This window comes from Miniopterus schreibersii (assembly GCF_964146895.1).
Source record: "Miniopterus schreibersii genome assembly, chromosome: 1".
In the NCBI taxonomy this organism is placed as follows: domain Eukaryota; kingdom Metazoa; phylum Chordata; class Mammalia; order Chiroptera; family Miniopteridae; genus Miniopterus; species Miniopterus schreibersii.
The window spans coordinates 39,858,853-39,875,705 of record NC_138101.1 but is presented as its reverse complement, the minus strand read 5'-3'; the positions used below and the strand labels follow the sequence as shown (position 1 = coordinate 39,875,705).

The following is a 16,853-nucleotide window of genomic DNA, read 5'->3' as shown; positions in this document are numbered from 1 at the left end:
GAGGGTAGAGGGGAAGAGCAAGCACATCGGGTTCTAGGTCTGAAAGGAGGGAGAGAGACGGTAAGAAACAGGACGGTCAGGAAAAGGGACAGGTTTGGTGATAAGAGAAAGAGCGTGAATACAAGCGTAGTCTACATGCCACCATTCTGCTCAGCACAAGTTTGAATGTCACATATACCAAACTCTCCTTGTTGAGGAAAAAAGTCTATTTTATAATTCCAGCAGATTGTCGAAGTTTCCCCAAATCTGTGCCTCTTAAAAATCTCCCCAAGTCCCTGGTACTCTGACATATAACAGTATTTCTAAGTTATTTCTTCTTTCTACACTTGGATTCTTCTATTTATAGACTTCTAGAGTCAGCATAAACTTTAGCCCATTGTAAATGCAACATTAGATATTAAAAATAACTAATGAGGCCTACTTCAGAAGCTCAGGAAAAATAGTAACTAAATCTCTTTTTTTAATTTTTTAAGTGGTTAGTACTATAGCTGAAGAGTGTTGCAACTCACTCTTGGATACCACAGAAGTTTTCTGAGTGTCTTATGTTAACTAAAAAGTCTGAAGATAGATGTCAGGTTGCTGAGAGATTTTATTTCCTAGTCTTTTGAAAATGGTGACTATGAAAAAGCTTTAGTGAAGGAATTTTGAAAGTTGTTCTTGGATATCCTTTTGCCTTTTAAGAGGCAAAAAATGCATGTGAGAATGGTACAGTAAGTGACCCAAATAATATTTCCAATCAAGAATAAGCCCAGATCTTGAACTTGATGGAAAGCGAAATGCTTAAAATGCTCTAAACTCACTAGGCAATAAAGAGAGCTGTAGCTGTGGTCGTTAATTCTCCACCCCAAAGGCAGGTTCAGATAAATCTGAAAAACTAAGGTGAGAATGTAGTAACAAAGCAGAATACAAGAGTACTGGCCCATGAAAAATCATCTAAAAATCTCTCAGTGAAATATACCTTCAAAGATGACCACAGCAGGTGTGACAGGCACAGAAATCTGAACGGTCGTACTGGTAAACCCAACCCGTTTCCATGAACGGTCTCCCATCACCGCCCTGGCTGCAAGCTCAGCACCTGCGCATCTAGGCTCCTTCCTCCCCACCCCAAGCAGCCGCCCCGTCCCGCAGACGCCATCTCCACAACATTTCCTGCAGTATCCCCGCCTTTCCATCTGACAGTCACAGTCTTATCCCCTCTCCACACCCGTCCCACCGCCTCGCCTCCTAAACCCCTCCCTGCCGCACGCGTTTCCCTCCTCTACTGCATTCGAACGACCCCTGGCAGATCAATGCCCCTAGTGCACAGTTCTCACTGTGCTACGTCCGAGCTCAAAAGCTCCCACAGACCTCCCACAGACGGCTCGAACACTGTGCCGCCTCAACGACCGCGTTTCTGTTCTCACGCCCTCTGCTAATCTAATGTGGCCACTTGCTCTACCTCCCCAAACTCTTACTTATCCTCTGTCAACAACCTGGTGGCTTCTAAACTTTTCTCTGACTGGCATTGTCCTGCCGTGTCCTATCCTGCTTTTCCTACAATCCCCATTTGTGGAAGCACAAGCCACCCTTGAAGGCCCACCGACAAGTCTGTCTCCGCGAAGAAGAATGCTTCCCCCAATTTCTCTCTTTATGCCCTGCTGTCCCGTCTTCTCCTAAACATTTTCGGAGAGTACACAGCATGCTACTGTGTCACACACAGGAGGCAACCAGGTCTGCCCCCACAGTCCTCCGGTGGCACTTACCACCGCCTCCCCCCAGGCCGTTCCCTGAGACCTTCCCTCAGCTCCCTCTCTGCCCCTGGACTAGGGAGCTGGAACAGTAAGAGCTCAGGGGGTAGTTGTCAACTTGAACTTATCAGGGTGAACTCTCTGCGTTCACCACTTTCCTAAAGAAATTCCAAAACTTTTTAAGGAAAATCCAGAGCCACAGCAAATTATCATTTTTTATTTAGTCAGTAAACTTTCAAGCAGTTGAAAAGCTACGAACTGCTTAATTCCAGAAATGCCCAAAAGGAAATAAAAACAAAAGTGGGTGGTTTTTTTTAAGCAAAAATGTACCACTCACAATTCAGTTCTTTAAGTTCTAATGTTAACTATGTAATCTGCTGCTTATAGGATGAAAGAGAATCTACAGCTACACCACTGTGGTTTCATGGGGGGGGGGGGAACAGTATTATTATTATTATATTTAACATAGGAATAATATCAAACACTGGATAGTACTTTCAAAGCAAAACCCTAAACTAGACCTGGAGGTCCCTACCTGGTAGATTTACCAACTAGACAAATGGACACAACACAAAGCAAAGTGAAGACAGGTGCCGGAACGTGCAGAAGACGGCAGGGAAAAACCCTAAATCTCACTCCCTTCTTTGAAGTTCAGACCTCAAAGCTGATCTAACTACCAATAACTGCAAAAGGACACAGTGACTTCTACAGGTCAGAGGATGCCAGCTGTTAGACATGACACTGACTTCCCAGAGAAGCAGGAGAGCGGTTCGGGACCTGCCCGGGTAGGGCCTACCCTGCACTCTCATAAGGGCAAAGCGCTGAGGCAGGTGGTCCTGGAGGCAGCTCGTCCGGAAAGCCGAGGTGAAAGCTCCTCTTTTGTTCTCAGGGCCAGGGCCGGTCAGACCTGCCAATAAAATCTGTAAGAGGAAATCATTCTTGGTTTCATTCCAACTTCTAATTCAATACCTTGGCAGCCTCTGGAATGGGTAAGAGCCGTGGGCTCGTATCAGCCTCAGGTGACAACCAAGATATGAAGCACACAATGTACAAATGATGAGAGCTCACTCCCCCAAAGCAACTTCAAACGCAGCTTTCTAAGGGTAGTTAGTCACTTCAGGTTACGCTAAGCCTGAAAATATCTGGCTAAGAACACTGGAAGATTCAATTACTGGAACCGTGCTCACAAACCTGCGTTTCAGCTGATATTTTGGCAGTGTTTCTGAAAAATAATTCCACATTAACTATTAGGATGAACTGGTGGTCACACTCATCAGGTCAGGATGAGCAGGAACACGGGGAGTCATTTTCGTAGGTCGTGACCAATATTCATGTCCGGTTAATAGTTTACTGTGGCCAAGATGGGCCCTCGTGGACACCGGGCTGCTGGTGCTTTTAATGAAATGTCAAAGTGTCAAGAATCGATAACTGCTCACTGTACAACTCCCGTGTTTCAAGTACCACGCTGCACTGAAAGACACACAGAGGCATGAGATGCGGCTCCTGCCCTGACGGAGCTTTTGTATATATAGTTAAAACAAAAAAATACAAACAATGCAGCGTCAGAGGACGATATACGACAATACATGGCAAGTCTTAGGTTGGGAAGCACAGACAATAGGAACTATGGAATTTTAAGACCTGGAGAGATCTTTCGTGTTTACTGGAGCTACTTTATCAAGGAGGTGGAACTTCATTCAGACCCTGCTTAGTAGGTTTGGACAGGCTTCCCTGAAAAAGCATTCTTGGAACGGCAGAGGACTCAACTAAGGCACAGAAGTCGGACTTGACACAACATAAGCCAAAAGAAAAAGAGAAGCTGATTAGACCACAGGCTCATCCTGAGAAAAGATGAGAACCAGGTTGGATAGGTAGGTAGAACCAGGGTTATTTAGCACCACTTTGTATACCTTCATTATTTAATATGTGAATATTAAATTTATTTTATTTCCAGGGCTCCAGGTAACATGGAGCGCTGGAGAAGATGAATAAGGTTATACATCAAAGTTGTTTGTTGAGGGAGAGAATTTATCACATAAAGACAATAAGAATCCTCTCTTACAACTAAAATGTGTTTTCTTAGAAAGACTGACCCAGGGAGTGGTCTTAGATTGGTTTCCAAACAGTTACCATATTTCCATATCATCAACAACAGAACATTTTGGTCAATTTTCTTGATGCTACCCACAACAATCCTTCAATGTGTAAATGTCTGACATGGAATAAATAAAACTTTCAGAGGATAAGACCAGCTACAATTTCTTGAGCAATTCTTATAAGCACTTTGCTAATAACAGTGACGCTGGATTTACTGAGTGCTGAGCAATATGCTAAATATTTTACATGTTTATAGTTTAATTCTCACAATCCTATGTTGGCAAGATTAACTCACTTTCACAGTTGAGAAACCCAAATTTACAGTGGAAAAGTAACTCGTCCAACATCTGCAGGCCAGCAAATGGCAGGTGCAGGACTCAAACCCAGTCCTGCCTGACTCCCAACCCCAGTGACTAAACTTCTTACCTACATTTGTTCCCCTAGAGGATCGCTGAGGAAGAAAAAAAAGAGAATTTGTTAGAAGGAATGGATGATTCCTTCTTACAGAGAAAACTGTATCAGTGTCAAAGCTTTATTGAGGGGTCAGTAGATCTTTCTAGCAATCTGACCATGTGAATTTCCTATACTTTCATTTCAATGGCATTACCCATCGAAGTCACAGGTGAAACTACCATATGATGAAGCTCAAGTCCTGCCTAGACACACTCAGTATCTGTGTGATGTGGACAAGTTACTAAAGCTCTCTAAGCACCATTTCTTCAGGATAGTATCAATAGCCATAGCAATTTTGTATAATTGTTATCTATTGTTCAGAAAATTAAATGGTATTACATAAAGCTCAGGGTTTTTACATGAAAAGAATTAATGTTTACAATATTTATTATTAGTCAAGTAAAATTAGAACTACTCTATAGCAGAAATCATTACAAAGTTAATAGTTCAATAAGGGGCCCTTCCTCTAATTCTCCCACCACCAAATTCCTACTTCCTTTAAGATTTAGCCCCAAAATCATCTACTCCAAATGCCTCTGCTACCATCCCAACTCCCAGGCCAAGCAGATCAGACGTTTCCATAATCTTGCGTGTGCCAGCATGCATGAGGGCATGTGTGTGTGTTTTCTCAGTCACTTTACTTAGCATTTTGTACAATTTTTATCTATTGTGTCCTGCCTCCCTCATTAGAAAACAAAAACAAAAAACTCTCAGGGCAAAGACTCCCTTAATGCATCTCTAAATACCCGGAGCATTTATATCCTTAGTGGAAACAAAGATTACTAATAGTTTCTAAAAATGTCAAATTCACTCCAATAAAAGCCCTGAAATAACAGAGCACAACAAACACCATTTTAGGATGAACTAAGATGTCCCCATTAAGTCACTGGAGAAAGACATCTTCCTAGGAAAGTGAAATTTCTTCACACTAAAATAGTAAAAAGCTTAAATCAATGGGTTTGAGGTAATAATAAACAGTTAAAAGCCGAATAATGTCATCATGGATGGGTTTCTAGACAGCTAAAATTTGTAACACATAATCCAATTTGGGAATCCTAGGGGCAAGTCCACGTGGTTTTCTGTGCGTGTTCTTTGCTCTTTGGATTTTAGGTTTATAAACCTCATCTCTTTAACAGAGCCTTTTATCTTAAAAATAAAGATTCTATCTTCTTTTTTCACTGTCTGTAACACCTACCGCCTTTCTGGCACATAATGGGAATTTGGATTTTTTTCCTAGACCACTAGCTTAGTAAGTTCTTCCTCTTACCCAGCACTTTCAAAGCACCTTCAGAGGTCTCACCTCTAGTGTCTTCCTCACAATCCTCTGACGGAAACCAGGTCCCAAGAAGTGCTCCACGGAGGAGGCGCTGCCAGGGCCAGGCCTGACCCTTTGTCTCAAACCCTCTCCACTGTCCCTGGCCGGGTAGCTCAGTTGGTCAGAGCCCGCCAAGGTTGCGGGTTCGATCTCCAGTCAGGGCACACACAAGAATCAACCAATGCGCACGAGTAAGTAGAACCACCACCAATGTTTCCCTGCCCTTTCCCCTCTCTCTAAAAACAACAAAAACAGGAAGAAAAAGCCACCTCTCTCCACCGCCTTACAAGGCACTCGGCCGGATTCAGGATGGCAGCACCCCAGGGGACACGTCATCTCTGCACAGTCTGGTAGGAGCAGGACTAATGGGTAACTGTGAGCGGAGGGCTCTCCGAGCCCCACCCTGCCAGGCGCCCCGAGGGTGCCCGCTGCACCGCCAGCCCCTGCCTCCTGCCCCCCGCCCGCCGTCCGCCCCGCCCGCCCGTCACTTACTCAGCCATCCCGCGCTGGGCGTGCGCCGCACTCGAGGGTCATCGTCCACGGTGCGGGCTGCTAGGCAGGGCACTGAGCTCTCAAGCGGGCTGCGGGCTTTAGTGTCAGAAGCAGAAGACAGGAGGAGGGGGACACATGAGCAGCCGCGGCAAGGTGAGGAGGCAGCATTGATTAGGAAGAAAGAATACTAAAGCAAATCACACAAGCGGGTTAAAGGAGATTAGAGACATATTACACTGGCACACCCCGCCCGGGCCCTGCATCCTCTGTGGGACAAATTCCAACAGGGGATGAAAAAACTACATTCAATCTTCATGGTTCCCCAAGTACCGGTGGACGACCTGCCCCGCAGCTCCACTGTGCAGAACAGGCACTGTCTCCAGAGGGGAGATCCCCGTAATGAGCACTGATCTCAAGGTGTAAGATGGAGACTGTTAACAATTTTGCACCATGGAAGCACACACGCAGGGAAGGGGCACACGGCCGGCCAAGCACGGGGGCAGAGTGCTGTATCAGTAGGGAGCTTTCCACGATCCACCCAGCAGACCCTTCTATGGGTCCTGCACTTGCGCGCAAATGCAGGAAGCACCACTTCATACTTGCACTTCTGAAATATTTTCCTTGGTGAGAGCCGAACTGGCTTTCCATTTCTTTTGCCTACTGATTTTCAGCCCTTCAGAAACATGAGCCTGCGATACAGCTAAATCGATACCTTAATGCAAACCAATTTAGAAATGCGTATCAGTTCTCATTTTCTGGTGCCCTTTAATACTTATTTTACTATGATTTTAATCTTCGGTGCACCCATGCCAAATCTTAGACCACATCCAAGACAGAATAAAGATGCAGGCTACAACTACAGTTTGGTTCCTCCAGATAGTTTTCATCTGCCGAGAGCACCATCAACTTCTGCCTGCAGATAGTTTCCTTTGGGTTTCCTGTCATCTCTTTTGCTCTCATCTAACGCCTCAGTCCAAGGCTAGTAAGAAACAGGCGGCATAATTATCCTCCAAGGAAGGACAAGTGAGGCTGGAAATATCTAACCATCACGCTCCACACCATTCAATGTGAGAGAGAATTTCCCCCTTAATAATAAAAACAATCACTTAATGATCAAGGCAGTAAGCAAAGCATATCCAAGCAAAAGCAAAGATTAGATAATCTATTCACACAAGTATATAAATGACAGGGCAGACAAATGGTCTTCTTAAGGCTATTTGATGACTTGAGAGGTCAAGTTTTAAATGAAACCATTTACAAGTTAATGTAATTTTATGGCCAAATTTGGGCATTCAACACATTATAAAATCTAGAAACATTTTTGTCAATTTATCTGTCTGTGTTTAAACGCTGTAAATAAAGCCAGCACTTGTGAGTGAGCCATCTGTGCCAGCACCTGTTTGAGGCAAGTCTGATGTCTTCCCTTTGCAATCTGAATTTTTAATTGTTTCCCATAATTGAGCTTCTTTGCAAGTTTTTATTGCGCTAAGAAAAATGATAAATGAACCAGTTGAGATTCCAAAATTGCTTTTGTCAAGAAGGAGGCATTCAGCAACATATCTTATCATACTGACCAAGTTTCACCTCCTATTTCTTTTGACAACCAAGGGATCTGCTTCAAGTGCCAATATTCCTGCAGGCTTAGCTAAAGGAAACGACAGAGGCTAGACAACTGGCAGTCACTGATCTAGGCCCAAGCAAGAACCTACTGAAATCCCAGGTCAGTGAGAACTGACAGCGGCTGGTAATGCAAAGTAACCTCAGAAGAGCATCCCCACCCGTTAGCTCCTAATCGGTGTGTAGCTCACCGATGCCGTGGTTTGCTCCTGAAGTAAATACAAGAGGTCAGCAGCTGCTCCAAAACTCAGGTGCTAACAACTGGCTTTTCTCAGTAGCTTCTCTCTCCTCCCCTGAATGTCTCCGTGTGTTATTTGTTAGGAGCTAGAGCTGGAAACTCTTTTTGCAGACAGTCCGCTGACACTGAGCTTCACCATCAAGAGGACAGTGGAACGGAGCCTGGCACACGCCAGCAGAGAACCTGGCTCCAGAGACAGGCATGAAAATGAAACTGCCCACAGGGACTCGGCACCTGCGTTTTAGCAACGATGACTGGAGCCACCTGGCTGCTTCCCGTCGCGAAAACAGGGGGGCCCTCAGCATCCATTACTGACACTGGCGAACTCCAGCATTCTGATGCGTGGGCCTGTGTGTGCCTCGCGCAGAAAGATACAAACTCTCTAACCCTTTCGTGTTGCCTCTTTTCTCCTCACAAATTTACTCCAAAGATAAAATTTTGAAAAGCTGTGGTAATAATGGTAATAACAATATATTATTGAGCACCTTTTCCTAATAATGTTTTAATTGTACCTCTTCTACACTTAAGCTATAAAATAAACAAGTCAGCTGTGCCTCTATCTTACATATTCTCTTTTAAGCCACTTTTGCCTGGCTTTAGGCATAAACAAGATAGGAACTGGTTTATATGACTGGGACTTGATAAGGACAGATATATAGCTATGAAGATTTTTGAGTGGTGGTTTCCAACATCTAGAATGTAGAAAAAAGATGTTGTGAAGGGGATCTTTTTTGGGTGATTCGTGTTCCCCTGGAGAATCTACTTGTCCAAAACCATTAATCCCAAATCTGTTCAAGTGATAAGGGTGTCCCTGCTTGAATTATGCAAATAGATTTAAAAAACCACTCGATAAAAATTACTTTTTAACAGTCTTATTAAGAAGAAAATAAATTTTACTTAGGTTAAAACTTTAGAACTCTTTCAGGATTGCAATGTCTTATGATCAAATGGTCATTGGGCACCTACTATGCATTTCACACTGTTATTTAGTCAAGAAATTTAACCCACAAGCATAACAGCATTTCACCTATAAATACATGAGACAGGCTGTTTACAAATTTCCATTTGGAAAAGCCAATAAAGACATCCAACTGCCATTTTGGTACATATTCCTGCCAGAGCCCTTCAACATCACAGGATTACACAGAGACCTGGACTCACTGATGTGTGGGAAATAAATCACAGCTGACGAAGCTCAATACCCACTGCAGTTGAATTAGCATATTGTTATTAAGCAACCTGGTTTCTCCATTTCTTATGCTTGAACAAGTTATCTTACATTTCTGAGCTTCAGGTTTTTCATCTGCAAATGGACATAATGATATATACATTAGAAACAACATAGATACCAATGCCTGGTATATATAATAGGTGCTCAATTAATGGGAGGTATTACTATCATTTCTACTACTACTATCATCATTGATGGGATGATGTATTCCTTGTTCAACATCCCAAAGGTGTTGGAAAACACTAAAGACAGCTACCTTGGCCTACTCTAAATTTAACTGTGATTCTTAAGAAATGAGGTTCACAAACCTGAAAAGATGTCCTTTGGTCCTTTGCATTTGCACTGAAACAGGGATTGGGTAAAATGAGCCATGCTTAATCATCCTGCAAGACTTTTAATTTTATTGCCCCTTTTTTCTTTTGAGAAGACATGGTAAAGAGTCCACAGTGCTCACATCTCATGTCCTTATTTTTCCTTTCCTCCTTTCCTCGAGTTTGCCTACCTTTCCTCTGTTCTCTCTTTCTCTTTCATAGAGACCAGGACATGATGCCAGACCTACTCCTACTCTCCTATATGTTCTTAGAGCAAGGTAAGGCTTGGGAAAACAAGACTTCACAAGAGCAGCTCTATCAAGGACCTTAAGCCTTGAAAGATTTACACAGGGTTGACCGCAGGATATCAGTGAAGGATCCTCTAAGTACATGTCTTTTGCAGACAGGGAGAAATGGAGAAGAGAGTGCTCATACGTGGTAGGATAACACAAAGAGAATCATCTCACCCTTTACTCCACCACGTACCCTATGTAAAACAGACTGGCAATTAGTAACACTTAAAATGTGCTCATTTCACGGTAACACCCTGTTATACATATATCACTTCCTGAGAGCTAAAAACTGTCATTGCTCAGACATACTCATCAGTTTTGAAACTCTAAAAACATTCTAGAGCTCATGAGTGATACCGCATTATGTATTATTTGGTACCTGTAAAGTTGATAATGAAAGTAGCACTGTTTAAAGAATAAAACTCCAAGAATATTTTCATATATGGAGTAGTAGAAGAAAAAAACTGAGAGACACAGAAAATTATAGAACACAAAATAAAGGTGCCGAATTAAAGCTCCATCCTCAGTTTTAAATCTGAAAGGCACTGAATTTGCCCCTTAAAATATTTCTGAATAATACCTGTTCATTACAGTGTAGTTCATGTTATGCTTATTAAATACTTTCACAAAAATAGCTTACTCCTGGTTGTATACACAGAATAAGAGATTACCACCCTTGTTTCGTAGATATAAAAACTGAGGCTCAAGAAGGTTATTTAAATTGCTCAAGGGATAATGAACACACAGAACAATATGCAGACGATGTATTATAGAACTGTATACCTGAAACCTTCATAATTTTATTCACCAATAAAATTCAATGTCACACCAATAAAGTCAATAAAAATATAAATTGCTCAAAATCACGCTACTACTAAGCGTAAGTCCAGGATTAGTTGTAGCCTTTGGAAAAGATAACACCCTGACTTCACAAAGATTATAAAGTAGGCCTTTAATGTCAAAATCTAAATCCTCACTTTTGTGATTATCTCTTAAGTCTGACTCTTCTTTGTCATAAAGAGCAGAGCAGACTACCACACACTGGGCGGGAAGGACCTCAGAGAAAAATGTGTTCTTGTTTATTTAAAGATCTGAACACTGTAAATCTGGAAGATTGGTCACCTGCCTGGGGAAAAGAAAGGAAGATATGAATGGTGTCTGATAGATGAATTAGAAATACAATGAAAATGATAATAACAGCTACTGTTATTAGGAAACACTTTTCACTCAGGTACTTTTCTAGAGACTTTCCATGGAGTGGCTCATTAAATCTAACGCTGAGAAGAGCTTGATCATTGGGTTCTGGCCAGAACATTCATCTGTGCTGTGGAAATGAATGCAGAATTAGAGTCCTGAACAAAACAGATGGATGGATGCTGTTGGTTTTTGGAGAGAGCCGACTGTATGCAGAAAGGCACCTGTGAAGATGGGAGATGACTCATTTTAAGGTGCTGTGGGCCTGTTGATGGATCCGTCTCAGAACCAGAGAAGCACGATGGGCTGCTTCAGCGGAACAGAATCTTTGAGGGAAGTAGGGGAAATGCCTGCCTTACCCACTGATTCAGGAACCAGGTCTGAATTCAAGGATGTGGGGGTGGGGGGCACAAAGTAGAACCGCCCAGCTGGAGACAATTAAGATAAGCTGGAATCCAGAACCTCGACAAAAAGGTAGGAATTTCTAAAGAGACTGAGAAAGCTGCCAAACCTGGCAGTGGGCCCAGCCAGATCCGCCACAAGCCAGCATCTAGGCAGCTTAATCTAATATCCAAACCAAACAGCTTGAAGATACCTAATCTCAAGTCAGATCCAAAGCAACAAGAGCCTCGCTAATCCATCCCACTGACATTTCAGTGGGGCCTAGAATTACTATTAACAAAAAGAACTGATTCCTTTCCACTGTTTGTTCTACGTTGTTAACCACTATCTATGTCCTGTAGGCATTAGCAACAGACTTTTTAAAATACCTGAAGGTGTTGTGTGCTTACAGCAGAAACAGCAACGTGGCAGAAAGCTAGGAAGCAGCATCCTGCCTGGTAGGTGACACTGAAAAGAGCAATACAGAGAGAAATTAAGTGGTGGCAACAAGTGGTGGGAGCAAGTGTATCGCTTTTCTCAAACTTGACAGAAAAAAAATAGTGGTGAATCGAAGACAAAATACAGAGGTTCAATCAGGAGTAGTCTGTATCTCAATAAATGCTACAGAAGACGTCCCGCTCGCCAGGAGAAAGCCTGCAGGAAGCACCGTGAGGTCTCGGAGCCGGCTGCCCAGGCTGAAGCTGGAATCCTAACTCTTTATGTAAGTCTTGGATTCTCGGTGCGGTTTAGTGTTTCCCTGAGAGCCATTTAGCAAAATGTAAAACCAATGACAGGAACAGGTATTCTGTACGAGGACTGTGATGAAAATGGGATCCCACCTCTCCCATTGCTGCTGGTATGGTAGTCATATCACTTACCAAAGGGCAGAGGAAATACATCAATACTATATATCCATAAGTTTCTTCCCAAAGAGGAAGCTACAGAGCAAATATTCCAAAACCACTCTCCTATAATGAGATTTTCTTCCTTAATTGTGTTTAAACATATTATAGATAATTTAATATCATCAGTTGAGTGATTAGTATGTGCCAATTACCATTCCAAACATTTTAATTTTTATTATCTCTGCTTTATAGATATAGAAACTGAGTAATAAATGACCTTTCTAATTTTTTATTTAAAAAAACTAATAAAAAATCAGGTCATGAGTTTGTATTAGGGGAAAATGAAATTCAAAGTGTAGGTCTGATTTGGATAACCAAAGTCACTTTCCAGTAAAGGGTCTCTACACTACCATCTAAATACTACCATCATGGCCAATTTCAAATTACAAACATGAAGTCACTGCCTGCAGAGTTAGGAAGAGATGCACAGTAGCATATCATTTTATAGGATTGCTATCATATCGGCACAGTAGATGTAAATAACCTCAAGAGCATAGACCATAGTAAAATGCAGTAAAATATGTAGGAAGTGATGAATTTTGAGTATTTATTACTTTCATCTTTAATATAATTAAAGTAGATATTTATATAATTTAAATTTTTAATAATAGCTATATAACAACCAGCTCACAAAATTCCTGCTAACTGACTCTTATGAGTACATAAGAGGTGGATCCAGCATTAAGAGGTGACTCCAGCACACCACTGTGAAATAAAAAACCTTCCAATTCTAAAGTATCTTCATAAATTTCAGCTATTAATTACATTGTTGCTTTTATAACTAAAGTTGACAGTGTCCCTGAGTCTATTTTCTAGACTATGACAAGTTTATCTAGGTTTTACATAGAGATATGAGAATCTAGTTCTAACTACAATAAATATAAGATTCTGGTTTATTAAAATAGTAGCAAGAGTTCCATAATTCTTTATTTTAGAAATTTACCCTAAGGATATTTCATAACATTAAAAATATTAAATAATTAAACCCTAACATACAAAGGTAACTGTATAAACTTGTAAGTTAAGTGCCTCCAAAAAAACAAAAATGAGCCATCTGATCATGTGTAAGAGTGTACCACCCTGGAGGCACATGAAATTCATTACTACAGAATCTCTCAGAGCCAAGTCTTGCCTCTGGATATTTAAAAGGGGTTAGGTAACACAAAGGTCAATAATAACTTGTTCAAAAAGCCCTACTCAAATTCCATGCTTCAGGGGGTAAGCTGGAGAGTCACAAAGGAAAAAACCGCCTGCCCTTCCTACTTGCTCCCGGCCCAGCTATGTAACACTTTGCGAGAGAAAAGGTGAATGACAAAAGCAATTTCAACTCTCCCGTGAAGTACAAAGATCTACTGAAAGGATAAAAGATGGAGTGATGAGTGATATCAACTCATTAGTTGTGTTCCACATCCAAATACTTTCTCCTAAAGCACACGATGCTGGCCTCCAGGACCCATCTGTTCCTAATTTCCACCTCCATGGAAATGACGCTCACACCACACTGGGAGAAGGCTCCCTCACTCCATCAGACCCTTCTTCTTCTCTTTGCAAATATATCAATATTTGGGAAAAAAAATGTACTTTCTTGTTTCTTTATAGTACCACTAACTTCATGACAAAAAATATTGCCAAACCATGGAATTTCATTTTATATGAGAGAGAATAATAAATAAGATATAAAAGAATTTTACTCTGCCACAATTTTAAAAACATGGCGTGCTTTTAAAATGAAATATATGTGACATCAGTTATAGTAATCTCTTCATTCCATAACATTTCCAGCCATTAAACAATGCCTCTCTTCAAAAATACAATGTTGAAAACCCCACAAAAACCAAAACATTTCCAGTCAGCAGTAATATTCCAGGTAATGGCAGAGCCATCAAATTGTAGTAGGAATGTTCTAGATTAAATTCTTTCTTTTCTGAACATTTTTTATAAAAAGCATTTTTATTTTACTTCTTTAAAAACACATAAGCCACTCAATAAAACTGAACTTTTCATTTGGTTCTATTTAAGAACTGAACACTCATTAAGGAACTACAATGATGTAATGGTTCAAAAATACACCAGAGAAAGTTTGCTAATAGTAAGCTTCCTTCCAGACTACCATTCATTTTAATATTCAGTCAGAAAAACCAATTTCCGGAAACAGAATGGCCGAGTTAGAATTCAGTTTATACAATTCAGTTAGCGCACCTTTTCCGTGACAGCCTGTTTCAAGTTCTTCTGAAAATGCAGCTGAGGGCAGTGAATTAGGAGCTCCCTTATCTACTCATTTCTCTTAATACTTAAAAAAGACTGGGGGTGGGACGGGGGAGACCTGCTTCTACCAATGCTCAGCAACCCTCTGCACCATGCCTCCATTCTCAGTGCTCCCTGGAAAGGAACCTCTCCCTTCTCAGACTGCTTCCAATCATGAAATTTATTAGAAACAAAGACAGTGACACAGAAGATCTGCCCTTCACAGAAAACTGGTCAAGGCCATAGAATATAAACAAGACACCGTGTCTTTCCTGTTGCTATACAGTGAGGCTCACGTCCCACCTGGAATCATCATTCTCACATCTAGCTATCATTACCATGTAACAAAAGAGCAGACTGTGTTTTTAAGTAGAAAAATAATAGTAAGCCTTATTTTGATGATCATTTATTTACACGCTAGACACCAGCTCACACACCAAGCAGATACTTCAGGACACGAGCCCTCAGAGCACCCGTGTCTTAGCCTGTCCTCCTAATCCTGACCAGCTACTATGTTGAAAGCATATTCTTTGATGTGCTCAATAACCTACAAGTTTGCTGATTCATCTCAAACAGTCAGTTGTTTCATCACAGCATTATTACCAAACCGTCCCAGGCCATGGGGATAGATGTATACGGAGCACGAAAGGCGTCTGGGCCTCTGCGACCTACAATAACCGCTGACACTTTTCCAACAGGGCCGCAAACCTGCCCAACTGGAGAAAAGGTGTCATTATGAAATGGCTGTGGCATATGAACTTAAGAAGAAATATGGAAAGCGGGTAAAAAAAAGGTGACACGCGGTGGAGTAAAGGTGAGTGGGACCAGTAGAGAGAGCAGCAGCCAGCTGGCCCCTGCATTACCATTATCAGGGCTGGCGAACATCCTACTTGCACTGGAAACTGTCTTCCCAATGTCAGCCAGGGATCGAAGGTTGGATTTCTTGGTTTGATGCCGATGCTTCCGGAGCAAAGTGTAGGTCACCTTATCCTTAAGGTCAGGTTTCAAAAGACCTGTCTCGATCTGATGGTCAACAATCATCTCTGATACAAAAACAAAGCAAAACAAGAACAACTCAGTCACAAGACCACAAAGTCAGTTTTTCACTCTAACTTGATAGATGTCATCCTCAAATTTAATATCAATATACTATATTCCAAATTTAGAACTTCCCGCTTTATGTGAAGGGTTAAGATACAGGGGACAGGAATATTGGCATTGAGAGAGTTATAAATATTCCAGTATTAATTATGTTTTTGGAGAGGAAAAATCGTCTTGCTCATTTTTTAAAGTCCCAGTTAATAGTGAATTCACATTAATCAATTCTTCTATGAGTAACACAATAAATCAGTAATTTACATTTTTCAATTAAGAAAAAAAGATAAGATTAGAAAAGTTCATGTACTCTATCATAGTAAGTGTGCCAGAAATACAAATGATATGAAAAGAACTTAGAGAATATGCTAAATTTAAAGTAGTGACATTATTGATTTTTTTAATCCAGCTTTCCAAATTCTTCTGTAATGCTGTATTTTCTTTATAATAGGACCAAGTAAAGGAAAACAATACCTTTCCCTATATCAGGTTACTTGAACACCAATTAATCCAGTAAAAGCAATTAAACTATGAAATTATGCTTTAGTCCTGTCGAAGAAGGGATGCCTATTCTTGTTTAGATTCAGTATATTCCGTTAGTCATTTTAAAGTATAACCTGACTAGAATTTTCTATGAAATTTTAATATCTTAGTCTTACTACAAAAAAGATTAAATTTTCTATTAGCTCTTTTTTTAAGAATGGTTTTAACTTAAAAAGATGGCTGTGTTTCACAGAAATTGCTCCATGGGTAGCTCTGCTGAAGGAAAAGTTTTACTCTAATAAAAAATAAGGTAGGCGTGGGGATGTAAAGTACAGCATAGGAAGTACTGTCAAGAATGTTGTAATAACCACGTATGGTGCCAGGTGGGTACTGGAAATATCAGGGGAACACTTTGTAAAGTGTATGATTATCTAACCACTATGCTGTACACCTGAAACCAATACAAAATAATATTCAATGTAAACTGTAACTGAAAAAAACAAAAAATTTTTTTTAAAAAATTTAAATAAGAAACCCTTTCTCACAAGTCAGCATGTCAGCAATATGACATAAATGTAGCCTGGTGCACCCCACCCTAATGTCACATCACAATTTGACATTTCCTCTGTCCAAAATGGGACTCAGGACAAAACATCACAGAATGTGTGCAAGATATTCAATGGCAGGATGCTACCTCCTTATACGCAGGTAGAGCTTTTGTCCCTGCCCAGAACCAGAACGATGGACCCCATGCCTACCTCTTCAGGTGCATGGGTG

General features: G+C 41.0%; 1 protein-coding gene across 4 annotated transcripts in view; it reads right to left on the bottom strand.

Annotated features, from left to right (window-relative positions):
• SLC4A4 (solute carrier family 4 member 4) overlaps positions 1 to 16,853 on the bottom strand; it is a 297,689-nt gene that overhangs the window by 144,225 nt on the left and 136,611 nt on the right. For all 4 annotated transcript variants that reach the window (XM_081124504.1, XM_081124501.1, XM_081124502.1 and 1 more), the window contains one exon: positions 15,362 to 15,541. In XM_081124504.1, coding sequence (XP_080980630.1) covers positions 15,362 to 15,541 — 180 coding nt within the window. The remainder of the gene's footprint in view (positions 1 to 15,361; positions 15,542 to 16,853) is intronic.